The following is a 27250-nucleotide window of genomic DNA, read 5'->3' on the forward strand; positions in this document are numbered from 1 at the left end:
GTCATCAAAAAGGCCAATACCAGAGATACAAAAAAGGAATTGTCATTTCTTTCTTATTTGCTCATTAATCATTACTAGATCACATTTTCAATCCCTGATCCCTGATCTCAGACAACGTGTTAAATAAATAATTCAATGATATTCATCAGACTTTCGCGCAGAATAGATTCCTTTGAGATCTGTGAAGCGTAAAATTTGAACCAACAGCCGAATGATGATCATGATCAAATCAGCAACATTGATACCAGGCACATTGGCATCGCACCTCAACCCACACGTGGCAAACGCTTGTGAGCGTCTGGCTCAATCCGCGGCGTCGTCAGCCCCGAAGGAGGCGTGTTTCTCGCTCGGCGAACCCCACGGTTGGATGGGATGACGGCTAGCACACGGCGCAAGTCGACCACCCGTTTCCGACGCCTGCGGACTCGAGCGAGTCGCGCGGTTCGCGCGGTTCGTCGCCGCCTACCGTCCTGTCGAGGAGGGGACAGGTCGCGTCTGAGAGGTCCTCCATCCCTCGCCGCGCTAGCCCCTCGTCCTGGTGCACCTTCGCGGGCGTCGCCGTAAAAGCCAGCCGTGAATTCCAGGTGCGCGCATTCCTCGCGGCGTCTTCTCCGCGTCGTTCCTTGCCGTTATTTCAGCTCTCCGTCAACACCGCCTCCCCTCCCATTCATGGCTGTCTTTTTGCATTGCATGTCTTTCTGTCCTTTTCCATCGGCAACTGAGTGAGCGAGCACGCGCATGCACTGAAAACGGTGCAGAAAGGTGCAGTCGACCGAATATTTTTGCGCACGGGTCAAGGCGATTCGCCAAATTCGATTCCTGCTTGCGTGAGATAACTGGAGGTGATAAGGTGGGCGGGGTGTAGTCGTATGGGCGTAGCTATGAACTAATAGGCGTGGATTAAAAAAAAAGATTGAATATTAGTATTGGATCATTTAGATAGGAAATCTGCAAGATACAAATATACCGAATTATGAAGCTGCAACAATAAGACTTTAATGGAATATTATCATTCCTCATTTTGATAGCGAAATAACATGGATAAAAAATTAAGTAAATTTGTATTAAATTAAGAAATTAAATATTTTTATAGATAAAAAGTATATAAAATTTCGTTTCATAAAAATTGTTATTAAAGTGGTACCTGTACTAGCGTAACATCGCTAAATGTTAAAAAAATAAGTGATATGAAAATGATTTATCAAATTTCATAATTCTATGTTTAATTTACGAATATACTATTATATATTATTTTCTTGCAATAATCAGTTATCGTAAAAGTAATCGCGCGATCGTATTGACTTTGAGACTCGAGCAAGTCTTGAGAGGGTTGTACATCAAAGTTTAAACGAGCTTTCTACTTTACGCGGATAAGAAAGTGTACGCAATTACTTACCAATAGAGATATTGCAGGTAAGCGAGTTCACGCTGACGAATTAATTAATGCCATTGCGCGAATGAGGGGTGCAGCTGCAGCGTTATTCATGGTCTACAGGTGCGATACAGGCGACGATGGCGAGTTACCCGCGGGGTGCTACCTGTTGTATGCAAATACATTCAGCGGGAGCTCGCGAAACAGTCGTCACATTAATTTTCGAGATGACACTGACAATTGCGACCGCTTTCAACGGGCTTGCAAACGTAAAGTGCCATTTTCGTTCTGTAAATGCGCGATATAAATTACTCGCAAGAAACATGACGATCAATAAATTGCGATTAACGCTTATCTGACCGCATTCATTTCGTCTCGCTATCTCGACATGCAATCTATTCAATAAGCCACGAAGACAAAAACTGGAAAGTGCAAAGTGGCTTTTTATGTTTTATGTTTCGTGAGAATATCTCGGAATAATGTAATATTAATGAGAGAAACGGAAATGTGCGACGTTGAAAATACAGCCCCGATAATTTTACAAGAGAATTCTTATGAGAAACTGTCTCGACATTGCATAAATTTCATTCATTAACTTTTGCAGTATATACTCGATATAAATTACTTTTACACATCAGATAATAATTTTCATAAATTAATATATCATATTTTTTCTCGAAATAATTTTCCGCTTACGTTAGCAAGTATTTAATCTGCACTGTTCTTATATTATCATGCAATCTTTCATTAAAGTTGCAAAATTGACAACAGAAATAAATTTTTCATTTTATACCGAGATTTTAATAAAAGTTTTTACACATTTATAATTATTGATCGTAAAGATTCAAATCCAAGTTTACCAATGTTATGTTAAACAAAAATTAGTATCTTATTAGTTAATTTACGTCTATGAATTTTTAAGTGACTTTTAACTTAAAATGTTAGATAATATCTTGAAAAGAGATAAATTATTAAAATCATACTTCAATTATTAAAGCTCACTTTATATTGCTTTATGCTTACATGCAGTTCTCGCTTATCGACCAAACGAGAAACGCACCCCCGTGCGTAAGGATGGTAAACGAAGGATCCATATAATAAATATATTATTTATTTAACTTCTATATTATTATTATTATAATGAATTTCAGTATATTTAACCTATACTTAGTAACCGATAATATAACATAATGCAATGCAATCAGGATCTGACTTGGGTGGCATAACTGCGTCTTCGCGTATGTATCTTTGTATGTATCTCTGCATGTGTACGTGCGTCGAGTAAACGTGTGCTTGTAAATGTACTTGCGTCGAATCAAAGGCACAATCGGTGTTTTTTTGAACAAACGAGTAATTGACCTACGTGTGTCTCTCTTCATCGTCGTTTTAAATCTCGTCACTCCTACTCGTGGCTCTACTGCTTCATGCTCAACAAAAATCGTCAATTCTAAGATGTCAGGTTCGTCCCCCAGGACGTCGGAAGGATGAGCGAATTAACTATGTCGGCAAGAGGTTGCATCGCGATTTTATCATCAGCGTCGATGTAGTTGCCTCCTGGATACAACTGTGCTATTCTAGAAGTCGCAGCGGTGCGTCGTTCCGATGTAAACCAAGTCGCCTTCCGATTAGCTCTCGTTTTCGCCGATAGTTGACACTGAACTATATGAAACACTGAACACTAGACGAAAATCTAGATTGGCACTTGATTCGTTTCTATCGGCGAATTACAGGACTGTCTAGTTTACATCGGAACGAGGCACGACTCTATTCTGCATGGCTGCGGCTGCGGACGTCCCCACGATGATTCGGATGTCGATTCGGCTTAAACTTCAACCTTGTACGGCGAGCCAGGGATATGATCGTCGCCCCATTTGACGATCACGATGTACTCGCCTCGCTCACGCGCCAGGTAGCTCACATTGTAGTTGTTGCGGCCCGTGTGCTTCACGTAGACTTCCTCGCACGGTCCTTTGGGTCCGTACACGCCCACATAAAGGATATTGTTACCTGTAATTGGCGCATTGATTATCAGTTTAGTGATTGAATTAACGTGCCATAAAATAATAGTATTTTTATATTAATTTTATGATTTAAATTCCCAGATTTTAATTAAATTATAGAAAATCACTTTGCGATAAAATAAAATTATTGACATTTTCATTGATTCAAAAAGCTACAATCATATCAAAGCTAGCTAATCGATAGGTCATTATTTCGATTGTTGCGATATAGTTACAGAATATACATTTTTACGTATATTTCGAAGAAATTGATGACACAAATATAATAACGATAGCACGACGTACCAGCATCTGCCGCGTTCACGGTGAACTGATTTTGCTTTCCTAAGTACGCTTTCTTAAGACCCATGCCTTTGCTCGTCACTTTGTTCGCGTTGGATTTGAATAATGGCAATACCGGTCCAGTCTGCTTGGCTTTCGATATTTTCTGCACGGTTTCCACAACAATCGAGCTCGTCTCTTGTGCGCCTCTCTCCGCCAGATCCGCACCTGCAATTATCAGTTTCAACCCGCACACCAGCGTTTATTATTTTCAATCTTTTATACAATTTTATTAGAAAAAATGCATACACATTTTTTGAAGGAAGGAATACGCACCTGTGCAATGAACCTTGTACGGCGAGCCCACGATGTGGTAGCCATTGTACTTGATACTGATGTAGTAATCACCCGGTACCAACGGCGTGTACCTGACCTTGTAGCCCTCCTCGACCTCAGTACAGTCCATGGCGACCTTGCTGGGTCCGTCCACGGTAACACCCAGTGCGCCACTACCCGCGTTGCAGGTATCGATAATAAAATCGGTCTTCTGACCAGTCTTGATCTCCTTCAGACCATTGCCGTAGGCGTGCAGTGCTGCTGGATCAGCGTCTACCTTACCGACCTTGATGCGGTATGGACTACCCGATATGTGCACCCCGTTGAACTTGATGTGAATCTGATGGATGCCATTCTCTCTCGGCATGAATCTCACGGAGTACGTATCTCCGTCGATGCTCTGGATGAAGCAGTCGTCCTCGATGCCGCTTGGCGACACAATCTGAAAGGATAACGAAGTGACTGAGTCCACTTGAAAGAGAAATCAACTTTTAAAGATAAAAAAAATTTTAAATGTCTAGCTAAAGTCTCTGGTACTGTAGAGGTTCCCAAGATACAACAATGGGAATTTAACAAATTTTTTTCGATATTGTATAATTTTCAAAATTTCATTTTCTCCATTTTATGCAATCTAAGTAGTCCCACTTTGTTTGAATATTACATCATAATACCCTGAAGAACTTGTCTTTCAAAGTGAAATTTCGGAGTACCAAGAGTGAAAGAAAGTGTTACGACTTCCAAACAAGTAATCGCCAAGAGAGGCCGTTAAAAGACGCGAGATGACGGAGGCGCGCTACTTTGTTTCGAAATCCTCGACGTGACTCATCCAGCTATGTACACATGGTGCTCAGTAAAAATACGTTCTCGCGGTCCCACCTACGCGGTCTGATGTGGCAGCGCCATTTCACAAGCGCGCGGGTTATTTATGGCGCTCCCTCCTCTCTTTCGCAAGGAGATTTATCGCGGATCTCACCGACCCTCGAATCGCACTTGTTACTAGCAGCTAAAGGGCGATGTATCGCGGCGTATTACCTTTGCGTCTAGCTCGCCCTTGGCGCCGTTCTTGCGCACCAGGAAGGTGTACGGTTTGTCGGGCTGCACTCCACCCTCAGGAAATTGGGCGACTTCAAGCTTGTGCGCGTCGCCCATCGCCGGCGAGACATAAACCTTGTGCGGCGAATCGGGAATGTGCTGATCGTTGAACTTGATTCCCACCCTGTATTCGCCTGAAAGCAAGCGATACGATAAATAAATGAATTGATCAAATATAAACAATTACCATTTTTTCCATGTAAAATAAAATGAATCAGTATATTCGGGTCGAGAGATTTATATGATTATAATTGTGTGGCTTACATTTTTTTCTTCACTATAATTTTTATTTAAAATTAGGTTTTAATATCCAAAGAGAACGATAGTTTTTAATGTAAATTTATAATATAAATGTATAATGTAACAACGAAAAATAAAGTACATCAGAATATATTTTGCAGGACTTATGTTCTTGATGAATATTTAGATGGAGAATATGTAGAATTTAGGCAACGTTTTTGAGCGAATTCTTCAGCGAAACATTTTTAGTTGAGTAAATTGGGAATCATGGTGAATTCGTGTCTCCTATGAGGGGAAAAACTCGCGTGGATATTCGCGCTCTCAAAGACCGAACTAACCATCGTCTTCCTGAGACTCCTGCGGCTCGTTTCCGGTCAGAAAGATCTGCGTGGTGGCTGTGAAGGTAGCCATCGACCCCCCGAGTTACGTCACGGATTTCGCCGGTAGTGAAAGTCCAAGTCGAGGGAACCGCAAGCCTCTCGGCGCGCGAAGCAAGATAGGTGGAAATCAGGGGTGGCTCAGAAGGGTTTGAGAAGGGAGAGGGGGGAGAGCGCGAGAGGAGAGAAAAAGAGAGAAGAGGAAGAGAGCAAAAGAGGAGGAAGAGAGAAAGAGACGAACGATCGCAGCTGCAGCCGAAGGTTGGTCGCGTACCACTACTTTTCCTCGGGTCGATCCTGATCTCGATTCGTCCGCGAGCTTTCTCCCCCCTCGTTCCCCGCACCCTCCCCAAAATCCCAAACCATGTTTCTGTTTTGCTCGCGCCCCTGTGCCCCGCTGATCTCCCCACCGTGTCGCAGCCGGCTCCCACGGGGCCCAAATATAACCATCGCACGCTAATCCGCGTCCAGCCACGAGTGGCCAACCGGGGCCAAAATATGGATCCACCTTAACAAATATAGACGGTGATATTTCGGGATCGGAACCGAGAGAGCTGGACGACCAACAGAGCGGGAAAGAGAGAGGGAACGGTGCCGACATGGAGCAACGACGGATCAACGAGCAGCCGAGCCGGATTCATTAACACTTTGTGGACGGTCGACGTTGATCTACGTCCGTGGCTCGTGGTGCTCATGTAGTAAATCCGACCGCACGTAAATACAGGGTGTTCCGTCAGCAAGCGAATTTCAATAGCGACACGCTGAACGAGTTTAGTGTCGAAAATTGCAAAAAAATGTAAGCGATTCAAATATTTGATACTGTAACATTCCAGTCGATTACATTAATCTCGATTATTTCTCAATCGACCGTACTGAATGATTATGATCCTGATGTATTATAAAAGGAAATTGTATTTTTTTTCTTCAATTTTCGTCACATATTAACACTCGATTACTGAGAAAGTAAAAATGTAATCAAGAATAATCGAGAATTAATCGCGAGGTAAGTGTCAGGGCAGATTTTTCAAGAAAACGATCAAAAAGATTCAAAGCGACGGAAGCATCTTAGGCGATCATTCATTCGTGTAGCAATTATCGAAAACATAAAATCGCCGAAAATAAAGCGGCACTTCTAAAAGTGACAAAGGTTTCATCCTAGCGAAATATTATACTTGATTTAGGTACTGCGTGATTAAATTCACGTGTATTAAACCAAAGCGAGCGTCCGCGTCATGGATGATTTAGTTTGCACGAGTATCGTCGGCGATCCACGGAATTCGTGCGGATAATTTTGGACGCGCGTCCGTGAGTCACTCGGCGACGGTATGCGATCGATTATGCGAGCACGAATAATCCACAGGGAGACAAAGTGTGGAATCGCGTGGATTACAAGACGAATGCTCGGTCCATTGCGTAACATGGAGAATTTAGCAAGCGACTCCGTAAATACTTAGGAACTTAGAAACATTACTATCTCGAGGCGGATTATCTCCGACAATCGCGTCGGCACTGGTCAAATAATGGTAGATCAGTGTTGGCGAATATCCATCCCTGCCATCATGTTGTGGCACTTTATGGACACTTTGACAGCTCGCTATCTTATTCATACCGGTAATTTTGGAATGTTGCAGTTTCGCGTTAACAGTCACGATTTTGTTGACGTCTAATCCTTCACGCGTACAATGACTCTCGGCACAGATGTTGTCTATGCTTTTCATAGGATTCTGCGGTGACTAAAATCATCACGCAGTTCAATGGTCCACTTGTTCGAAATTAGTATCCGTCTATCCGTATCACGAATTTAAAACTTGTTTCGAAAGAATTTTATCAGTTCTCTAATAATTATCCAAGCATCCTAAAGGTATGCTATTAATGTCATAAACATTTATGTTTGTTCATTGTAAAAATTATTTAAAAATTGTTTCTAAACTATCATATAATTATGTGCGCGTTGGCCTAATGGGTAAGACGCTAGTTTACTGATGTCTAATTGGCGATTATATTACAAAACAGATTCCGAAAAAAATTGGAATCCATCGTAAAGTAATAAACGCAAAAAATTTTTGGAGTACACTTGCAACTTACCAGGTTCAGAAACGACGTAGCTAACGTAACAACTGCCATCTTTGCGATCCTTGAAGTCTATCCGGGCCTTACTGGGTCCCTCGACGGAGACGGCGAGGGTGCCCGCACCCGCCTCTCTGGTCCAGATGTTAAACTCACAGGGCTCGCCCTGCTCTCCTCTCTCCAGGCCGGGTCCACCCGCGTGAACCCTGTGGGCTCCGCCATCTCTCAACGGACCCACCGTGAACTGGAACGGCGAACCAGGGATGTGCATAGCCTTGTAACGCACCGACACCGTATGCACGCCGAGCTCTTTGGGCACAAACGCCACCGCATAGATGCCATCCTCGGCCTCTTTGATCTCGGCGTCCTCGGTGACACCGCCGGGTGACGTAACGGTAGCGGCGAGGTCGAAGGACGTAATGCCGGGCATCTTGAACGTCAGTTTGCACTGACTACCGACCTCGGTGATAGGTACAGCCTCGCGCTGTCTCTGGATCTTCTCTCTCTGTCGGTTGCTGCCCTCACCGCTGACCTTAACGGTGAACGGCGAGCCCTCCACGTGGTGGTCCGCAAACTTCAGGTTCATGATGTAGTAGCCGGGTTCGGTGGGTTTGTATGAGATGTTCAGAGTGCCGTCCTCGTTGTCCTTACACTGAATCTCGGCCTTGCTGGGACCCTCCATGGACAGAGAGAGACCGCCGAAGCCGGCGTTCTTCGTGTCGATCGAGAAAGTGTTCTCCACGTGGGTCTTGCCCTCCTTCAGACCGGGCCCGGCGACCTTGACCTTCTTCGCATCGCCGACCTCGCGATCTTTCACGTCAATCTTGAACGGAGAATTTGGTATGTGCTTGCCCATCCTCTTCACGCCCACTGTGTGTTCACCAGCTTCGCGCGGTGTGAACGACACGCACATATTACCACTCGGCATTTTCTTCAGGAAGCACGGCTCTTCCAGGCCGCTGGGCGCCGTGATTGACGCGTTCAGGGACTTGATGTCGGCATCAGAGACCTTACCGGGCAGCTGCACCTCGCTGGAGGAACCCACGGAGATCTGGTTCCTCTTGCGGCCCTCGCCTGAAAACAGCGTTTAATGAGAGAGAATTCTTTAATGTAAGAATTTCGTAAAGTATCAGACAAAATAAAATTTCTAATTTTTATAACGAAAAACTTAATAATTCAAAACTTTAATAAAATAAGAGAAAATTGTGTTAAATTTAATATAAAATATATTTTTGCAAAAGTCTAATTGCGTATGACAATTAATGATGCGATAGGAAATATACCGTAATATTACGTAAAATAATTCTTACCTGTAATTTTGGCGACGAAAGGACTACCCTTGATGTGCTTGTCACCAAATTTAACAGTGATCTTATATTCTCCGGGAGCGGTGGGCAGATAAGACACTGACACAGTGCCATCCTTATTGTCGTGGCAAGATATTTCGGCTTTGCTAGGTCCTTCGACAGCTAGTGAGAGACCGCCCGCCCCAGCACCTTTCGTCGAGATGGTGAAGTTTCCAGGTTCGCCGCAGACGCCATAAACCAAACCTGGTCCATATGCTGTCACATATCCACTCGCCAAGGAGTCGACGTGGAATTTAAAAGGAGAGCCTAGAATAATAAAAAATTGTAGAATTAGAACATAATATTTTATATAATTTTCAGGTATATTGTTTGTAATTTTTATGAGAGAGAATACACAAAGAATTTTAGAATCTTGATATGTCTCGAAAACAGCTCTGACAATAAATTCTCCATCAATTATTCAAAAAAAAACAATTATATTGAAAATGACGTGCTAACTTCGCAGACATAGAATATTCTTTGTGATAATACATTTACATTTATCCAATTACACACCACGAACAAAATTATATTTCTAAAATAAATATCAGTAACAAAATATTACATAACGTAATAAATATTTATCTGAAGGTAATTGGGAAATTTAATGATCGTCGTGTGAAGCAAATTAATTTGTCGGACGGAGATTTATTATTAGCGCAAATTGGCGCTTGCGTGATCCATTACACGGTGAATGAATTTTCACATAGCTCCCGTGTTTCAGGATCGTACAGATCGTACACGCATCGTGGATTAGTGCTGTATTCTTGGAAGCACTGTGAGCATGATCGATCGCACTTCACGATTGCATAATCGCTGTTAATTTGCGAGATGAATGGATGAACTTACCCTGGACGTGTTCGCCGTTGAATTTCACATAAATCTCATGAAGACCCTCCTCCCTTGGCTCGTACTTGATGGATACCGTACCATCGTGATTATCCTCGATAACTGGCTTATCTACGTTTCCACTAGGCATCTTCACTTCGGCTGAAAACGATCAGAATGGCATTTGTCAAGTATAATCTAAGGACACCTACACGACATAGTTTCCTCGAGTGCGCATAGTTGCATTGCCTATGCAGTTTCCACGATTGGTTGGCACTAGTATACAAAATTGCAGCACCCGAATGAAGTTTCATATCAAAAATAACCACTGAATGTTTGTGTTTGTCTCACGCGCTCATATCATTTTATATTCGGGAATATATCTGTGTGCATAAATAAATCTCTTTCGAAATAGAAAATTATTTTCTCTTTTTTATTTAATGTTATTAGAAAATTTAATTACGCTTTTATTCGGCTAATAAAATTGATCTACACATCTGTCTCAAAATATAATAATCATACTAAATAAATGTAAAATATACAAAACTTGAAAGAAAATTATGTAGGCATTAATGGCAATACTGTAAATTCTCTTAACGTTTGATACTTAATTCAACAATCCGATTAAAATAAATTATAAATCACACGCGATGTAGCTTCTCGAATTTCGTTCGCATCTCTAAAATTAATCAAAGGCGGGTTGAAAGATTTCTTCAAGATGGAACCTTTTCTCGTGTGAATATAGAAGAGACTTTGGAAGATGAGCGGCGCAAAATCGAGTCCGGGTCCAGGTTCTTCGTTTTTTTGTGTGACTAAAGCGTAGCAGATCGGTCCGCGTTCAGCGCGATCAAATTCGCTGCAAGACACACTCTTCAGCCAAGCTCTGTAGAAAGTCGATACCTCCTGCCACGTGGTTGGTATCTCTGGCTCCTTTTCCGCCCAAAACATCTCCAACAAGTACACTTCGAGATTACACGAATTATTGTTAACGTTGAATTATTTCACTTGATGAACTGTCGCCCAGTGAAGTGAATCGTAGGTCGCCCCGATTTTAATTAAAAACCACTGCAATCGGCGCAAAAATAAATAATCACGTTTCTTTTTTTTTTAAAAAAAAAAGAGAAGAACTTTTACTTCGCAACTCGAGGAAAATTTTTAATACAAAATAAAATATTGTAATATAAAAAAATATCTTTTTACAAATATCTCTAAATTAAATGTATTTCAATTTCACCTCGCGAAAAGCAACTTCTTTCTTAAATCGCCGAAATATCTTTACCTCACGTAAAAGAGAAAATTAGATCAAAAGAGAATCTTACATCACTTTCAAAGATCGACCGAGGTGAATCAACGTAAGTGAAGGAATCCGGTTACGAGGGCGGTGTCACGTGCCGCAGGCAACACCCCGAGGATAAGATCCCTCGAATGGATCGGCGGCAATAAATTTCCCCGAGCACCGAAACGGCTAAAAAAAAAGGAGGATCCCCGAGGGGCTGCGCGGGGCGACCAACCGAGTCACCCACCCCGACCGACCGAACGAACGGTAACAACGTCTCTCAGTGCTCTCCAGCGATCTCGAGGTCTCCAACCTGATGGTTGCTGTCAGTCGACCTCACGAGGGCGCATCTCCGGCACGACTGACGGCCGTACGAGCACCAAAGTCGGTCGGCGCCGAGGACGGCGAGAGTGCGGGCCGTCGATCTGGCTGGGCGATCTTTTTTCCAGTGCACCCACCAGGAAAAGTCGACTCTGCGTCGGCCGCGATGGTCGCCAGTCTAGTCTCGTCTATCAGGCCTCGTCTCTCCCTCTTTCTCCTTTGATCTCCACGATGATCCCGATGTACCTCTCATTTTGTCTCTCTTCACGAAAATCCATCCCTCTCTCTGTCGGCCGCAGCATACATCGTGGACCACACACATTCGCGGCTGTATCGTCATCGACGACACGCATACAGACTCAGGAAGGTCTACAGAGGGGTTTACGCACGCGCTAATCCGAGGATTCCGCGGAGGCTGGTGGGAGGAAGCGGATGGTCGACGTCGCGGCGCCTGCACCTGGTGCGCGAAGATTTATGACGCAGGTGTATTGGTGTGTGGAGATACATCTTCTATACGAGTATCGTATACGTATGCGTGACTGGTAACGCGCGGTTAAGACGCGGATGGACGGGTTGCGTGGCTGTTACGTGATGGATCAACGCTGGACAGATCCGCTCGATCAGGGTAAATCGGGAACGAGACGCAGCCATCATTAGGCGCAATACACGATGACGTTATCGCCGGATGCCCGATGTATCGCCTTCGATTGAAGCTGAAGGAGTGGATCCAAGGTCGAATGTAATGCTTCTCATGAAGAAGCTCGTGTGGGAGGAAAGACGTAAATTTTTATTGTCATTATTTATCGCTTCGATCTGAAAAGAATCTTACTTTTAAAACCAGAAGCTTTTCTAAATCAAAATTTCTTATTCTCAATTATTATTCAAATTCCTGATTCTCTCGTTATAAATATTTATTATGGTAACTGTAACTATAAAGCTCATCGAGAAGAAAATTCTTAAGATTTGTTCGCTCAAACTGGATACATTCGCAGATTGAGTTACATTACTACGTATCTTCTCCCTCTTTGACTCGCTTTAACAACGTAATAAAATGTGATATGATGGGCTGTTCTTGATTCAAGATGAATCTGAACGTGCATCAAGAACATGTAGAGCGATAGGAGGACAGAGGAAGTTGCCTCATCCAGAGGAATGTTCTTTGAAGTGTGCTCTAAAATAAAGCCCTTTATATCTTTCTTCGATTCTTCTCCAGTTGTTCTTCTCCATCGCTTCCGTTCTTCGTCCATCTTCATAGAAGATTACGTAAACTGTTATCACGTGGAAGGAATCCCGGAATTCTTAAGATAGACAAGGCGGGAATCTTGGCGCGATGTATCCTGGCTATGCTTCCGCGCCGTTTCATTTGCCGAAGGAAGTCGTCAAAAGCAAGCAGACCGCGCATTTAACACGCGCCACTGCTGCTATGACGAAGAGGAACGGGTGTCGGCCGGCTTTGACTAATTGCGGACAGCTCGCAACGCGTTGAGTCTTCATCGCGCGGCATTATTCGCGCAAGAATCATTCAGGAGAGGCGTCATGTAATCCAGAATCAACAACCTCGTTCAGAGTTACTCTTCGTCCGGGAATGACCTACAGCCCCAGATTCATCACTGCCCGCTCGAGCATAGCCCTGATATCAGCACGCTCGACTGGAAGTAACGTCGTCTCGTCGGCTACAAGCGGAAGAGTAGTAACAGAATTGCGCCGGTGCTTCCAGCAGCAAGTCATTAATTTCTTGGCAAGGTGTAAACGCGCGCAAGTTCGTCGGCCGGAAAATCGCTCCAGGCGATTCTCGCTTGTCGTCGAGGACAGTTTGAATTGCAGGATAAAGAGAGAGAGAGAGAGATCCCACGACGTGTCCGGGGGTAGGGATCGGTCTTTTTCTGGACCCGGCGCACTCGTCCTCGGGAGCTCGAAGTCTTGGAGGCCTCGGCTTCAGACCAACCGCGAATATACGCATCCGGAGCCACTTAATCACACAATATTAATATCGCGGACCGTGTGTCGCGCTTATCCGCGTTTACGTATCCTCCTTCCACAGCGCTACGAGCTGTCCAGCAGTTTACTATATTTTTGGCAAGGTGGTGGATAAAGAGAGGCGCGAAGATCAACCCCGTCGTGTTTGTCATTTAACGCCTCTTACACGCGCGCGTTGATCAGTCGTGGAACATCGCGTATAATTGAACCGCATTACTTGTCTCTCGTTGGGATAAATTTGTCCGTCAGGAGAGAGTTTGATTAATATCGCACAATAGCAGGAATTTACCGTGGTCTGGCGTGATCTATGTAGCTAAGATGTAAATGGATGGTGATTGTTTAATTAATGATTAATAATTATAATCATTTCCTTGAATAATTGATTCAATATCCCTTTAAACTATAATTTATAATAATTATTACTTTATTAACTGTTTATAATTACTACTCATTATTATGCTATTGCAAGAATAACACGTACGGTGTCCTACTTGTTCAACAACAGGTGCACACAGCTGCTATCACGTCGAAATTCCTAAACCGCTAATTCGATCTTGAAGTGTTGGACGGGATCGTGTCGGTCATTAATCAATCTTGCAAGTGAGCTATCAAGTCATCAAGTACACCCGAGTACGAGTAGTCAAGTCGAGTCAAGTGCGGTCGCGGTATGCATGTGCATGAATGATTGATGACGTTCGTCGTGATGTCCGTTAAAATTAGGCATTTGAAGATAATTTACGTATTAATCGTCACAGAAGGAGGATGCGTCCATCCGAATGGCAATTCAGGAGCGCGTAAAAAGTCCGTTCTGCACATGGCGGAAGAATCCGCCTCGTAAAATCTCGAGAGTAAGCAAGTCCAGCACATGTTGCGCAGTAAAATTTGAGATTTATTTATCCATAGTGAGTGTAGGTCGGCTCCAGGTGACGTATATTCGACCATTGTCGTTAAACTAATAATAGAAAATAAATTGTGACAACCGCGAACGTATTGTGTCGATACGTTCCGCGAGTTTAAACTTCGACAAATTTCGATAAATATCGAAATGAGAAATAAGTTTGTCATTTTATGCATGTTAAATAATTATACATGTTTAAAACGATGTATCTAAAATCTAAAATGATATAAATGATTTAAATGGCAGCTTTAAAAACCTATTATAAAAAAATATCTTGAGAGTCTTAATAAAAGATCTTTGATAGTTTTTAATTGATTAAAAATATATCTCATTATAATTAAATTTTTAACAGACAATTATCAGCTTTGAATAAACGAAAGAGAAATATCAACGGAAAATACACAGTGTTCTGGTGCATAAAAGATCCCTCGTGCGCAGTAGTACGAGCTAATAATAAGTCAGGCAGTTTTGTAAACTTCGCTCGTCGACGATCGAAGTTCGAGAGATCTCATCTCAATTCAATTAATTGTACACGATAACTTAATTCTTTTCCTGATCGAGTTCTTAGATATTTGATTTATAATCTTGCAGTATAAAATAATAATAAATTATATGACGCACTACACTTGCTGCGTGCTAAAATCGATTTAACAAAATACTATTTTTATGAATAAAAAAATATTATTAATATTTTGCTTGTATAAATAATTAAATTACTAATTGCAGTACATTCGCCTCTTTCACAATGTCCAACCAATCATAGTATGTACTCGACATTCATTCTATTTTATTGTAATTGTATCAAGGTATCCAAATGTAACCCTCATGATAAAATTAAAATTTCGAAATAAATTTTAGAGTATTGCAGAAAATCAACTTTGAGTTATATTTAATCTCAAAATGTAAATTAAATTTGTTACTTACAGGTAACTGTGCCGCCGCCAGCGAAAGGTAATGGGATAGAGTTCAATCGGATAACGTTGAAGTTCTTCTTCGATAACTCTTGCTGACTGCTACGCTTTGTAGTGACGGTGGAACTCTCTTGTACAGTTGTGCTGCGTTGCTCGACGACGTGCTGGTTTTGCCTCTGCTGTGTCTTACGAGCACGTTGAGTTTTGTGCGTGCTATGCTCCCGGTACTCCTCGGATGCCTGAAATATCGTTAAAGTTGAAAAATAAAGGTAAAATACATAATATAGATAAAAACGCTAAACTTGTTTCTGTAAACATTTTAAACTGAGAGTACTTGTACTATTTTGAAAATTCCCGCTACATAATATAATGATATTAAATATTTGATTTAATAAATATGCAAAATTATGAATAACGGATAATTTCCAGTTCAGTAAGCATTCAATAAGTATAAGCATTAAATTTAGATTTGTTTTCTATAATTTATATTTTTTGTAGAAATGTGAATTTAGAAACTTTGATGTTATGTTAGTAGTGTGACTGCATTACGACATAACGAAGGCGTGTCGTTGACGACAACGTATCATGATATCGCATGATCGATAAGATATTTTGGTGCTGGAATGATGCCAGGCATTAAAAAAAGCATTTTTTTGCGGGGCGCTAATAAAATCCTTGCAAAATCTTCACGGAAAAGAGGAACGCAAGGATTTTCGAAATCGGGAGATGGTGTACGTTACACTTCATTACGATAGATCCACGTATTTCGATGCTGGTCACAAGCCAAAATGCGATGCGTGTAAAGAATTTATTATGTAACCACATCACAGAATTATTGCAAAACTCTCGTCACGGAAAGCCTACATTTATATTTAATTTACATTAAATCAATTTATAATTGCGACAGCATTGTACTTAGTCCGATTTTGCTATGGGACAAGTTACGCAGACTAACATTGATCCATATATTAATAACCAATTGTTGAATTATGAATTTAAATAATATTTCGTCACAATACAATATATATAGTTATGTAATATATGTTAAAATATATTAAACTTTTTCAGAAAAACGTTAAAACTTTACTCAGTCTGATCGTCAGTCAAACAATAACAACTACATATTATCAAAAGAACAATTTTTAATAAATAAATTTACTCAACCCTAAAATTATATAACTGCGTAATTTACCACATTAACAAATATTTTGAAACACTATTTCACACAGTTATATAGGAGTGTAATTACATTATATTATACAGAATATCGAGATTATTTATCGAGAGTATTATTATATTTCTTTGCGTTTGTCGTCCAAATAAATTCTTCTCATCTAAAGGATATGCAAAAACGTTTATTCGACAGAATCATATATTAATTCCATAAAATGCTGCTGTCAGTAAGAAATATGAAATATTACGCGATTCCGTGTTGATCATCGAGGCGCAATATTGCAGCTGAAACCAAAATTAGCTTGCGAGGAGATACCGAACATGCTACATAAATAGTCGCTTTCATGGTGCAAAATGCGACGCGGTGACATTAAAGCGATATCACCATAGAGATCTTCTATTTTCACTAAATAATATTCATGAGAAAATATTAATTAATTTACTTTTTATGTATATATAAATAAAAGGTGATATTATCGATTGTAAGAAAATCTATACAAGTATCAAATAATAATTAATAATAATAATTTTATATAATAATTATTTTATTTATAATAATAAACAAAAAAATTTTATATTATAAATTTTAGTTCTAGAAGATATCTTTTTAATCTCGTTTCATTGAACCACAATCTATCATACTATCATACTAATTATTAATATTTCATCGTTATTTCTAAACACTTTGTGCACGGCCTCATAAATCGCTTCGCGTCAAACGTCATGCACTGATGTATAATTGATTTTGCATCTTTATTCCCTTTCTTCTACTATTCTATAAAAAAATCCCATTACTATCTCGTATCAATTTTACACTTCTTGAAAGAGAAGTATATCACAGAAATGCGCGTTAAAATTATTTATCAAATGTTAATATATAATATATGCTTAATATATAAGATAGATTGCGGAAAGATTTAGAGATAGGCAACTTGCGGAAAGTAAGCTGTATCCTGCCAACTAGCTCGCTCAAATCCGCAGCATTCCTTAGAGAATCGGTAACTTATCGCGATCACTCGTATCGCTCACTCACAAGTCCATGGACGATCGCGATCGTCACAAGATCGGCGCCATATTCTCTGAGCCTGTTGAAGGTCCGCGGGCCGTTTGTCTCCCTTTACGAAGGGGTTGCTTGATTGACTGGTTACGAGTTCGCGTACCTGACAACCAGCTGTCACACTTCGGCTTCACCAATTTACGAGGGAACCGCCCAACTACAACGGTGGTCAACACGAAACTCGCGCCTCGTTTGTATCCGACCGGTAATTCCGGGCACAATGCTGAATTTGATGTACCATAATAGATACTCAGCCCCCACTCATACAAAGGATTAAAAGTACAAAGCGCAATGAGACCGCGATTGTTCTAGGTGTAAATGTACGTCCGTTAATAATAGCTGGGCAAACAATTGAGTATAGTATCAATTAGCGGAGAAAACATTGTTTAAACAGATTGCGAGAGATCACTGCATAGATTTGCAGATTTTTTACGAAACGAGAGGAATGATTTATGAAACAATTAATTTTAAATAATATTACTTTGACGTAAATGTAATATAATAGATAAATATAATATATTAAATATAATAGATACTAGATAAGTATATAATATAAGATAAATATAATATAAAGATAAATATAATATATAATTTTTAAACTTCTAATTAATAAGTTGCAACTTCTTGTTCTTATTTTGCATGAGCTAAATCATATTTTAATGATTAAACGACAAGAATATCACAATCAGAAATATTGTCTACAGTATTTTAAGTGTATATTATAATATAAATTCACGAAATTTCAAATACACGATCGCATATCCAGAACGACGGTAAATTTGGATAAATCCCAAATATAATATTACGTTTTGTTTACGCGACCAATTCAGCTATATTAAACTGACATTAAAGCAAAAAATACAATCCTCGCGCCGTATTTTTTTTAAATCATAGTTTTCTTTTCTTTTTTTTAGATGAAGATAGATTATTTTCTCTTAAGAAAAATATCAAGATATAAATTGTAATTTGCAGTTATAAACGGTTAACAATTATGCGACTGTTTGCGACAATTATTTCAGTAGTCAGAGTACGCGATAACATCGATTCTGTGAGCAATAATGGAGGGAATCAGCGTCAACCGGCGACAGGAATGTCGCACAAAGTCGCCGTTGTGAATCGTGGCACGGGGTTTAATTTAACTCACGGTATTAATTCGCTCCCTCGTCTCCCTCGGCCACCCACTCCGTTTCTGCTTATAAATTTGGGAAAGTCTGACTGGCACTCGAAATAGTCTAGGAGCTCTCGGTGGAGGATGGACGGCGACCGAGGCGCGTATTGGATTTCAAAATGGATCATAGCTTCCACATTGAGAAGATATGATTGATTCCAAAAATATAGCCAACGTGATGACACAATTGTGCACATCGAAATATTATTTTGCGTGATCAGCGCGAAGAGTTATGACGCGTGACGCGTGACGTGTTCTGTTACGTTCTATACAATAAAAATCTTTTAATGTGAAATGACATTGTGCTGATTGTGTTAAATCATTACTATGCAGTATCTTAAATTATAAAATATTGTAATAGAACAATTTATATATTGAAACAATATTTGTCAAACGTCAAAGTTTAGTAGAGGATGACTCTCAGCGAACGCCGCAAGACGCCGCAGCGGCCACACGAATATGCAAGCATTTATATTACCAGTTTCAAACCTTTTGTAACTCGTCACGCTTTACTTCACGGCAAAATTACCAGATTTTGGAATAAAGCAAACCAGACGAAATAAAGATAACACAGGGAAAATTTAGAGGAAGGATATTTCTGAGCTTCGTACGTGGAGAGAGGGATGTCTGACTATATGTTAATCTTTCTCTACTGATAATCAATTGAAAAAGGCCGATCGACCACGGAGTAATGTTTGACAGTATTTATTTATTTCATTTTTATTTATTTTATTATCGTTTCTACTGACAATACATGAAAAGATTAATGCATAAAACGAACGTCTGGCTATTCTTATTTTCTGAAACATCAGTAGGAAAGATTAAATAATCAGATGCGTATCCTAATATACATTTCTGAAATCTGGTGTATCAGAATACCTCTTTATACTTAGATAGCAACGAGAAACTCCGAAAAAGTGAAAAACATTAGTCTTCTCGTATCTGTCAGCAGTATAGATACGCAAATACTAGCATCATACGAATTAATAAAAATTGCTCGATCAATCAAATTTCTCTCCACGTTTAAAGAGTTACATCAGCATTCCAGCACTTGCGATCCAAGGCACTCTGGACCATTCGATGACAGAGCACTCACACGTGTGCGCATACATAGACACACATGCATACACATATACGTACATACACACACGACTAAAGGAAATCCATGCACGTAAGGTGGGGAGAAATATATAGATAGAGATGTAGCGAAAGAGAGAGAAAGAGAGAGAGGGAGAGAGAGAGAGAGAGAGACCTGTGTGCATGCATATGTGTATGTATGTGCGTGCGCGCGCGTGGACGTTACTTGAAGCGGAATTCGTGTTACGCCGCGATGGGGTCCACGTGATGGGGCGAAGATTCGTACGCTAAGTGCTGCCGGATGCGGTCCCGATGAGCCTTCGCAGTGGACTGTTTCGCTGGAGACTACGCGACAATATCCTGCACTACGTGTTGCCTCTATAGTTAGATACACCTCGCGCCCCACCCACCCGGGCCTCGTCGACGACGGGAGCACCGGGCACCCCGAATCGGCACCGGGAAGATGCGATCACGGGAAGATGCACGTGCTGCTGCTGCTTAGCGCACTCGTCTCACCCCTTGTCTCACGATTCAAAGGCAGCCGACACTCGTGAGATAAACTATGTACTGACACGATATCAATTAAAATTCACGCATTTTCGCTCGAGCATGAACGCCAAGATTATATTGGTCCCGTGATGTCGATTTGCGTATTTCTGAACTAGCTGTGCATTATTATTGAATGTAAATGACAAAAGCACTAGATAATTCAACAAATAAAAAATTTGGATCATGGATATATATTCGATTCAATGGGACATCCAAATTTGCACAAATAATTTACAAAAATATAATCTTTTCTTCTTCTGTGAAATATATATCTAAATCAGTTATAACAAGATTTTATATGAGATATTTAGAATAATTCTCATGGAGGTATATTTTATAATTGTTTGTAAGATTACGAATTGTATGGCATGTGTTATTCTCGATTTTAAGGACAGAAATTTACTGTCGACAAGTGATACTAAATGATGTATTGCTTTCATTAGTGCATGCTTCACGGTCTAGTTTCATGTAATTATTCTGGACTTCATTCGGCCACGCACAGATTCACTCGGTACATTCGAGACATAAATACACGCAGAAACTTGAGCGAGCTATTCCTACAGATTCCCTCGTTCGGCAAATACGATTTCAGTAAATATAATTTCAATAATATATGATGATTGGTAATTTATAATATTGTGCAATGATTTCGCGATGATATTATTATCCATTAATATCCATTAATAATACGGAATAGTATAGATTTTAAGAAATTTCGCAAACTTCGTGCTCATCTTGCATTGGAAAATAGATTGGACGAAAGGTCTGAAACGTTAGAAGTGTCACGTCTCTTCACTCACCGTGAAAGTGTAGAATCCATCAGGCACCGGTTGACCGCCAAACTTGATGCTAAGGGTGTAGTCTCCTGCATCGGCGACAGTGTAGTAAATGTTGACTGTGCCATCACCGTTGTCTTCTATGTCAATGTCAACGACTTCGCTAAAATTATAGACCAAAATATATTATTCACGATCGAAATATAGAACGAAGATTCATTCAAGAAATTTCCGAGCAAATTTTCATAACGCTGCTGTAACTTCGTTCAATAATAAACTATTGGAGTACTTCAAACACTTTCGTAACTATTTTCTTAATTATTCAAACATCTGAACCTCCGATTGGAAAGTTTAAAGAAGATTTAGAAATCATCTTTTTCCTCACCGATAAAATTGAAGAAATTCAATAGCTATGTAAGATGCTTATAAATAAACTACGAGCTATTTAAAAATCGCTATCGGTTTTCTTGTGTCAGATGAGTTTCTTTCTTATCTAAATAAATAATTTAGAAAATGTTGGCAATGAGGAAATTTTTAACAGTATAATCTAAATCTATTTTTATATCACATTCTCAACTTCAAACTATAAAAACATCTATTTGTCAGAGAGCATAGTCTTAGCACATAAAATGTAATTTAAAAATTGCGTTTATTATAGGAGACGCCAGACGTAACATGGCATTTTGTCACTCCTAATATCCTTGAAATAAAAAATTTGGCCCGATGTAAAATGTCTTCTCGACAGGGGAGATATTCATTGCCAACTCGAACAACGCAGGATATCACGATGAATTATGAAACAGCAGCTGTACACCACTGTCAGAATTCAGAATGCATTTACAGTCGATTCGATTACAGTTGTCAGTAAACTTTCGGAGGTAAAGCGCCGGTTACGTCTAAGTGCAAGAGATACATAAGTGAGATGAGAAGTGCAGCTCTCTTCAGCAATCCCGAAATATTTGCGAAGGACGTATTACTCTATAGTGGTATTACTATGCCATTTCTGTCATCACGTTGCGAAAAACAAACTTTACAATAAGAAATACGGCAATAACAAGTTATTTACAATATTGTTATTTTCTTAGATTCATGTATTTGTCTCTTTGTGTAGTAATATAAGTCATCCGAACTGCGTCGATTTCATATACATATTTTATGTAAGATTTATTCTAGTTTTATCTCTGTTGCATATATGTTATGTATAAATATAAAAAAATGTCTTTTTACCATGTTAAAAATGTTCTTGGTAGAATTTAGTACAATTTCTTTTATTAGAAAACTTTGTTAGACTCGAGATGTATCTGCTTATGAAATTATGAGTCTGAGCGTAGTATTGTAGAAGTTAAATTTAATTCAAATATAATTCAACTGAACCGACGCGCGACGTTATTAAATGGACGAACAAATGGCCAACGCAAATGAGAAGCTTTTGCAACAAAATTCTAATTGTGGCTGCTTTTCAAAAAGGAAGAGTATAATGTAATCTACAGCTTGGCATTAGCTATGATAATCAGAGAAATATATATTTAGATATGCATATAGTTAATTGAACATGTTTAATTGCCAACAAATAGCAGCATGACATGAACATTTGTTTAAATTATATTATATAGTAATTTATGATATTCAGATAGAGTTTCCCAAATTAGAACTATTTAAAGCGTCATTCAAAATTAGAACAGAAACTAACTTTTGTTATATGTATATAATAAAATAAAATAAACTTCAGAATCTAAAATAAATAAGTATATACAGAAATACGCGAAGCATGAAATCAATTTTTGTATTTTCTAGATATCATTTGATTCGATTTGGCGTCCTTCGTCAGCGCCAGATTTTATTAAAGATATATAGATGTGTCTCGTTTTTGGATTAAATCAAACCGACATTTAATTTCAATGTTACAGTACACTAATCAACATGGATATTGCATACGACTGACCGGAGATCCGCAACGAACCACGGACGTGTTCCCATCTCATACATGATGTTCGCAATGGCAACGTGCCATGATCCTCAATTCTGTCGGATTTACAACACGATTTATGGCCGACTAGTCATTAACGTCTTCAATCTAATCCCGAAAATGTTCTAATATATGATTATTGATTATCATAACAATTTCTTGCCGCAAAACTTGTCATAATGCTATTTAAATTATATAATTGCCAATAAAGTTGTTAATTTATTATTCTTACAAAGCCATTTGCGAGAGATTAAAACAAAAAGAGATTAAAACAAAATTAATTTGTGATAAATCGCAAAATGAAATAAGAAATGGAGTAGAGAATATTTAAATATTTATAAAAAAGAGATTTTTCTTGAATTCGCCAATAAATTAAAAATAAGAAGACAGCGACGGCAGTTTATGTAAAATGAGATGTATTTAAAATAAAATGGAATTTTTGTCTGGAATCCGTGAAGATCCGAAAAACACAAGTGTCAGGAATGCGATAAAAATATGAACCGCCCTCACATTTGTAACGTAGAAAATCGGTTCAGAAAAATTGCAATTTCTAACTAAAAGATTTAGAATTAGAAAACAATCGTGGAAAATTTAACAATGCTAAATGTAAGATGTATTATTCAAAAGTAAAGAAATTTCTAATGCTTATAAAATAAATAACACAATTTTGCAAAAAGTGTAAACGAACAAAACCATATTAAAAATATGTGTTTGATCATTTTTCAACTACGAGGATGAATTTTAACGTTGCTGTGATGTTTTGCTAATTTATCCCTCTGAAATAATCGGAGCGTATACGTAAAAAAATACCTTCCGGAAGTGGAGCGGATGCGACAGGTCACTGCACCGCGGCCTGCATTCTCGGTATCCACTGTGATGCAATACTCTTCGCCTTGAGCCAAGGTGTGCTGAATGCCCTCTTTGATCTTACATTGATCTGCCTTGCCGGTGGAGACGCTCTGCACGCTCACCGGGCTGCCTGGCACTTCCTTGCCACCATATTTTACGTTGACCTTGTAGCGGCCGCAATCATCCGGCAAATAGGTCGCCTTGTATTTGCCATCGCCGAGATCCTGCACCTCCACTCTGCGAGGCACTTGATCCGGTCCCTGTTCAAAAAGATATAAGTGAATAAAATGACTGATGTGTCTCTATCAAATTATATAAATGTTAAACTTGATATAAATCTCTCTTGATTCTTATTATTCTTCATAATTAATTATTCTAAAATTATAATTACTTTTAAAAAAACAAGTTGCACTTCTCTATGATAGTATCATTATAAATATTAGAAACGCGGAATATTCAGTTCACAAACGTCACTCACCACAACTTGAACTTCAAGATCGCCGTATCCGGCGTTGGAGGTGTCCACGACGAAGTCAGTAGAGAAGGAAGCGGTGCAGACAGGCGACACTCCGGGACCCGACAGAGTCACCTTGTTGGGCTCCACCGTGGGCAGAACTTTCATTTTGAACGGACTTCCGTTGATGTCCTCGCCATCGTAGGTCACGCCGACGTGCACGTTACTTCCGGCGATCGATGGCTGATACGTCACCTCGTACAGACCATCGCCCTTGCTCTTGATCTGCGGCTTCTGTGCTTGTCCCTTGTCAGTCGACAACCTAACGTCCAGCTGTGCCGCTTTCGCGCACTTCGATGTGTCCACCGTGAACTTGGCGGGTACACCCTCCCGCACCATTTCCGGTTGCAAGCCGGGTCCATAAGCGATCACGTTCTGCGCCTCCGAGTCCGACACCACTTCGATCTTGAATGGCGACCCGGGTATGTCCTGTTCGGCGAACTTGATGCCGATCTCGTAGTCACCAGGTTCCGAGGGAACGTACTCGACGGTGCAGGAACCGTCGTAGTTATCCTTGGCCTCTGCGTTCACCTCCCCGTCACCCGTGATCGATAAACCCAAGCCGCCATTGCCAGCCTCTATAAGAAATAAGTAAAGTAAAATATAATAAAACAATAAAGTAAAGTATAATAAAATAAAATAAAGTAAAACAACACACGCTCCGTTTTATTTTCTGTTTCTTACGACAATGCTTTCAGTTCTGAATTATATAGAATTGATTAAAAAATTCAATCGATCGAATTACCGACCTTTGGTTTCCACCGTGAAGCGATTTGTCTTGTTTACAATGCCTCTTTCCAATCCTGGACCATAGGCACGACATTTGCTGGGATTGGAACCGCGTTGCACGTTCACGGAGAACGGCGAACCCGGGATGGGTACGTTGTCGTAGAGAATGTCAATAGTGTGGCAACCCTCTTCGAAAGGAGTATAGCTGACGCGATAAGTACCGTCGCCCTGGGGCGTGATGAGCTTCTCGGTTTTCCCTCCGCTGGGATTGTTTATGGTGCAAGACACTTTACCGTCGTCGGTCTTCGATTTCGAGATGTCCCTCGCATCTATCGTGAATGTCGCTTGTTTGTTCACGTACAGACCTGTAATAATGTGATAGAACATGATCAAGGGAAAATATTGAAATGCTTTTTTTAACAGATTTGTCTACCAAATAGTATGCAAGTGGCATATAGTGTTTCTTTCTGTAATTTCGGAAATATAATTTTTGTATAAAATATTGCAAACTATTTTTGTATCATTATTATATCGTAATAAATTTACGGTTTTTTAACAAATATTTCCATTATTCGCTATCAATTCATACATCTAATATTATCTACGAAAATTGAATGAGAAATCTAATTTAATGAAAAAAATATAATTTAGACAAATAATATATAATTCTGACAAACCATTTATTAAAAGAGTATTTATTAATATGTCGTAAATTAATATACTAAATAAAATATTGCATTCTTTGAGTACTTATTGAGTATATAACTAAATTGAAGAAATCATATGTAGCATATGAGATAATGACAATTTGAACTTCAATTAATATGATATATAAACTAAATAAACAAACTGTGGCCGTCATCTTACATACATAGAATTCGCAAACTTAAACACTTTTCCGTAAATACTTTCTGTAAATATGTTGTCAAATATTCTAAGCATTCATAACAAATGCATGTTAAAAACAGGCACAATCGGAAAGTCTAAAACAGGAAATGCTACAATAACTATCGAGGAAAGCGCAATCATAAAATACATGCAACGCTATGTACACATCGACGTGTCTCCAAGTTTTTTCAATTTCTCTCATCAAGATCAAAAATTTCTCTTAAGCTAGAAAAATTAAAAAAGCGAATCTCCTCAAGATTATGTGTACGTGCAATTTGTCAACTGGTCAGGCTTATTAAACTCATTCCGCATGCACGAAAATGCTATATAATGCGTATATGTATTCTTAAACGCCGCGTCTATCTCAACGATCGACAAGCAATCGTCCAGAACAGCTCTATACAATCCTAATACGCATAAAGGGACTCATCGCGCTTAGATCAAGGGGCAGCAAGTCACATCACTCTCTCAAACTGCAAAATTCGCAAAAACGATCTCCGTGCTGGCGTCCGTAATTGTACCGTGTGGCTGGATGCCGTTCCCGCTGACTTTGATTTTGGACAGATCGGCGTCCGGCACGACGATGGCTTGAAAGGGTGAGCCTGGTACGTGCTGTTCGTTGAACGTGATGTTGATGCCGTAGTCACCCGCTTCAGTAGGCAGGTACGCGACGGAGCACGTACCATCGCCGTTGTCCCTGCAGTTTATCGCAGCTTCGCAGGGTCCCTCGACGGTCACGCCAAGGCCACCCTGACCAGCACCACGCGTGTCGATCACGAACTCGGCCGGCTTGTTCACCACGCCGTGAGAGAGACCAGGTCCCGAAGCTCGCACCTTGCCCGGGTCGGAGCCGTGGACGCAGGTGAGTCGGTAGGGCTGATTGGAGATCGGCTCGCCGCCAAAGCTGATGCCCAGCAGGTACTCGCCCAGCTCGGTGGGCGTGAAGTTGACCAGGTAGCCCTCGTGGGTCGGCACCACGTGCGCCTTGACCCGATTGCCGGATGGTGCCGTGATCGCCACTTGGAAATCTGCCGCCCTGCCCGCCTCCTGCGTTATCACGCGGAACTGCTGCAGGCTGTTCACCGGAGCCGCTGCGAGGACGTTTGCGGGTTCTCGTGGTGAGCCGCGATGCGTCTTTCGCTTGTGCACGCGTGACGGGACGACGGCCCGCGAGGTGGACG

At 40.2% G+C, this 27250-nt stretch overlaps 1 protein-coding gene and 1 long non-coding RNA gene across 8 annotated transcripts in view; one reads left to right on the plus strand and one right to left on the minus strand.

Annotated features, from left to right (window-relative positions):
• Positions 1 to 2355: 2355 nt before the first annotated feature.
• LOC105278695 (filamin-A) overlaps positions 2356 to 27250 on the minus strand; it is a 42771-nt gene continuing 17876 nt past the window's right edge. For 2 of the 7 annotated variants that reach the window (XM_026968712.1, XM_026968711.1), the window contains 12 exons: positions 25202 to 25546; positions 24417 to 25030; positions 23900 to 24198; positions 21148 to 21286; positions 15337 to 15562; positions 9962 to 10102; positions 9077 to 9379; positions 7785 to 8840; positions 5023 to 5216; positions 3991 to 4432; positions 3679 to 3882; positions 2356 to 3379 (listed from right to left, as the gene is read on the minus strand). In XM_026968712.1, coding sequence (XP_026824513.1) covers positions 3195 to 3379; positions 3679 to 3882; positions 3991 to 4432; positions 5023 to 5216; positions 7785 to 8840; positions 9077 to 9379; positions 9962 to 10102; positions 15337 to 15562; positions 21148 to 21286; positions 23900 to 24198; positions 24417 to 25030; positions 25202 to 25546 — 4148 coding nt within the window. In that variant the 3' untranslated portion in view covers positions 2356 to 3194. Of the gene's footprint in view, positions 3380 to 3678; positions 3883 to 3990; positions 4433 to 5022; positions 5217 to 7784; positions 8841 to 9076; positions 9380 to 9961; positions 10103 to 10665; positions 11025 to 15336; positions 15563 to 17529; positions 17657 to 20024; positions 20236 to 21147; positions 21287 to 23899; positions 24199 to 24416; positions 25031 to 25201; positions 25547 to 26590; positions 27161 to 27250 lie in introns of those variants that run through there. The other 5 variants (XM_011337954.3, XM_026968710.1, XM_011337961.3 and 2 more) reach the window with 5 other exon arrangements.
• LOC105278696 lies at positions 15503 to 23299 on the plus strand. The gene is made up of 2 exons (XR_893813.1): positions 15503 to 15592; positions 23031 to 23299. It is a non-coding gene; the product is annotated as an uncharacterized LOC105278696 (long non-coding RNA).

Source organism: Ooceraea biroi, chromosome 3 (genome assembly GCF_003672135.1).
Source record: "Ooceraea biroi isolate clonal line C1 chromosome 3, Obir_v5.4, whole genome shotgun sequence".
NCBI lineage: Eukaryota > Metazoa > Arthropoda > Insecta > Hymenoptera > Formicidae > Ooceraea > Ooceraea biroi.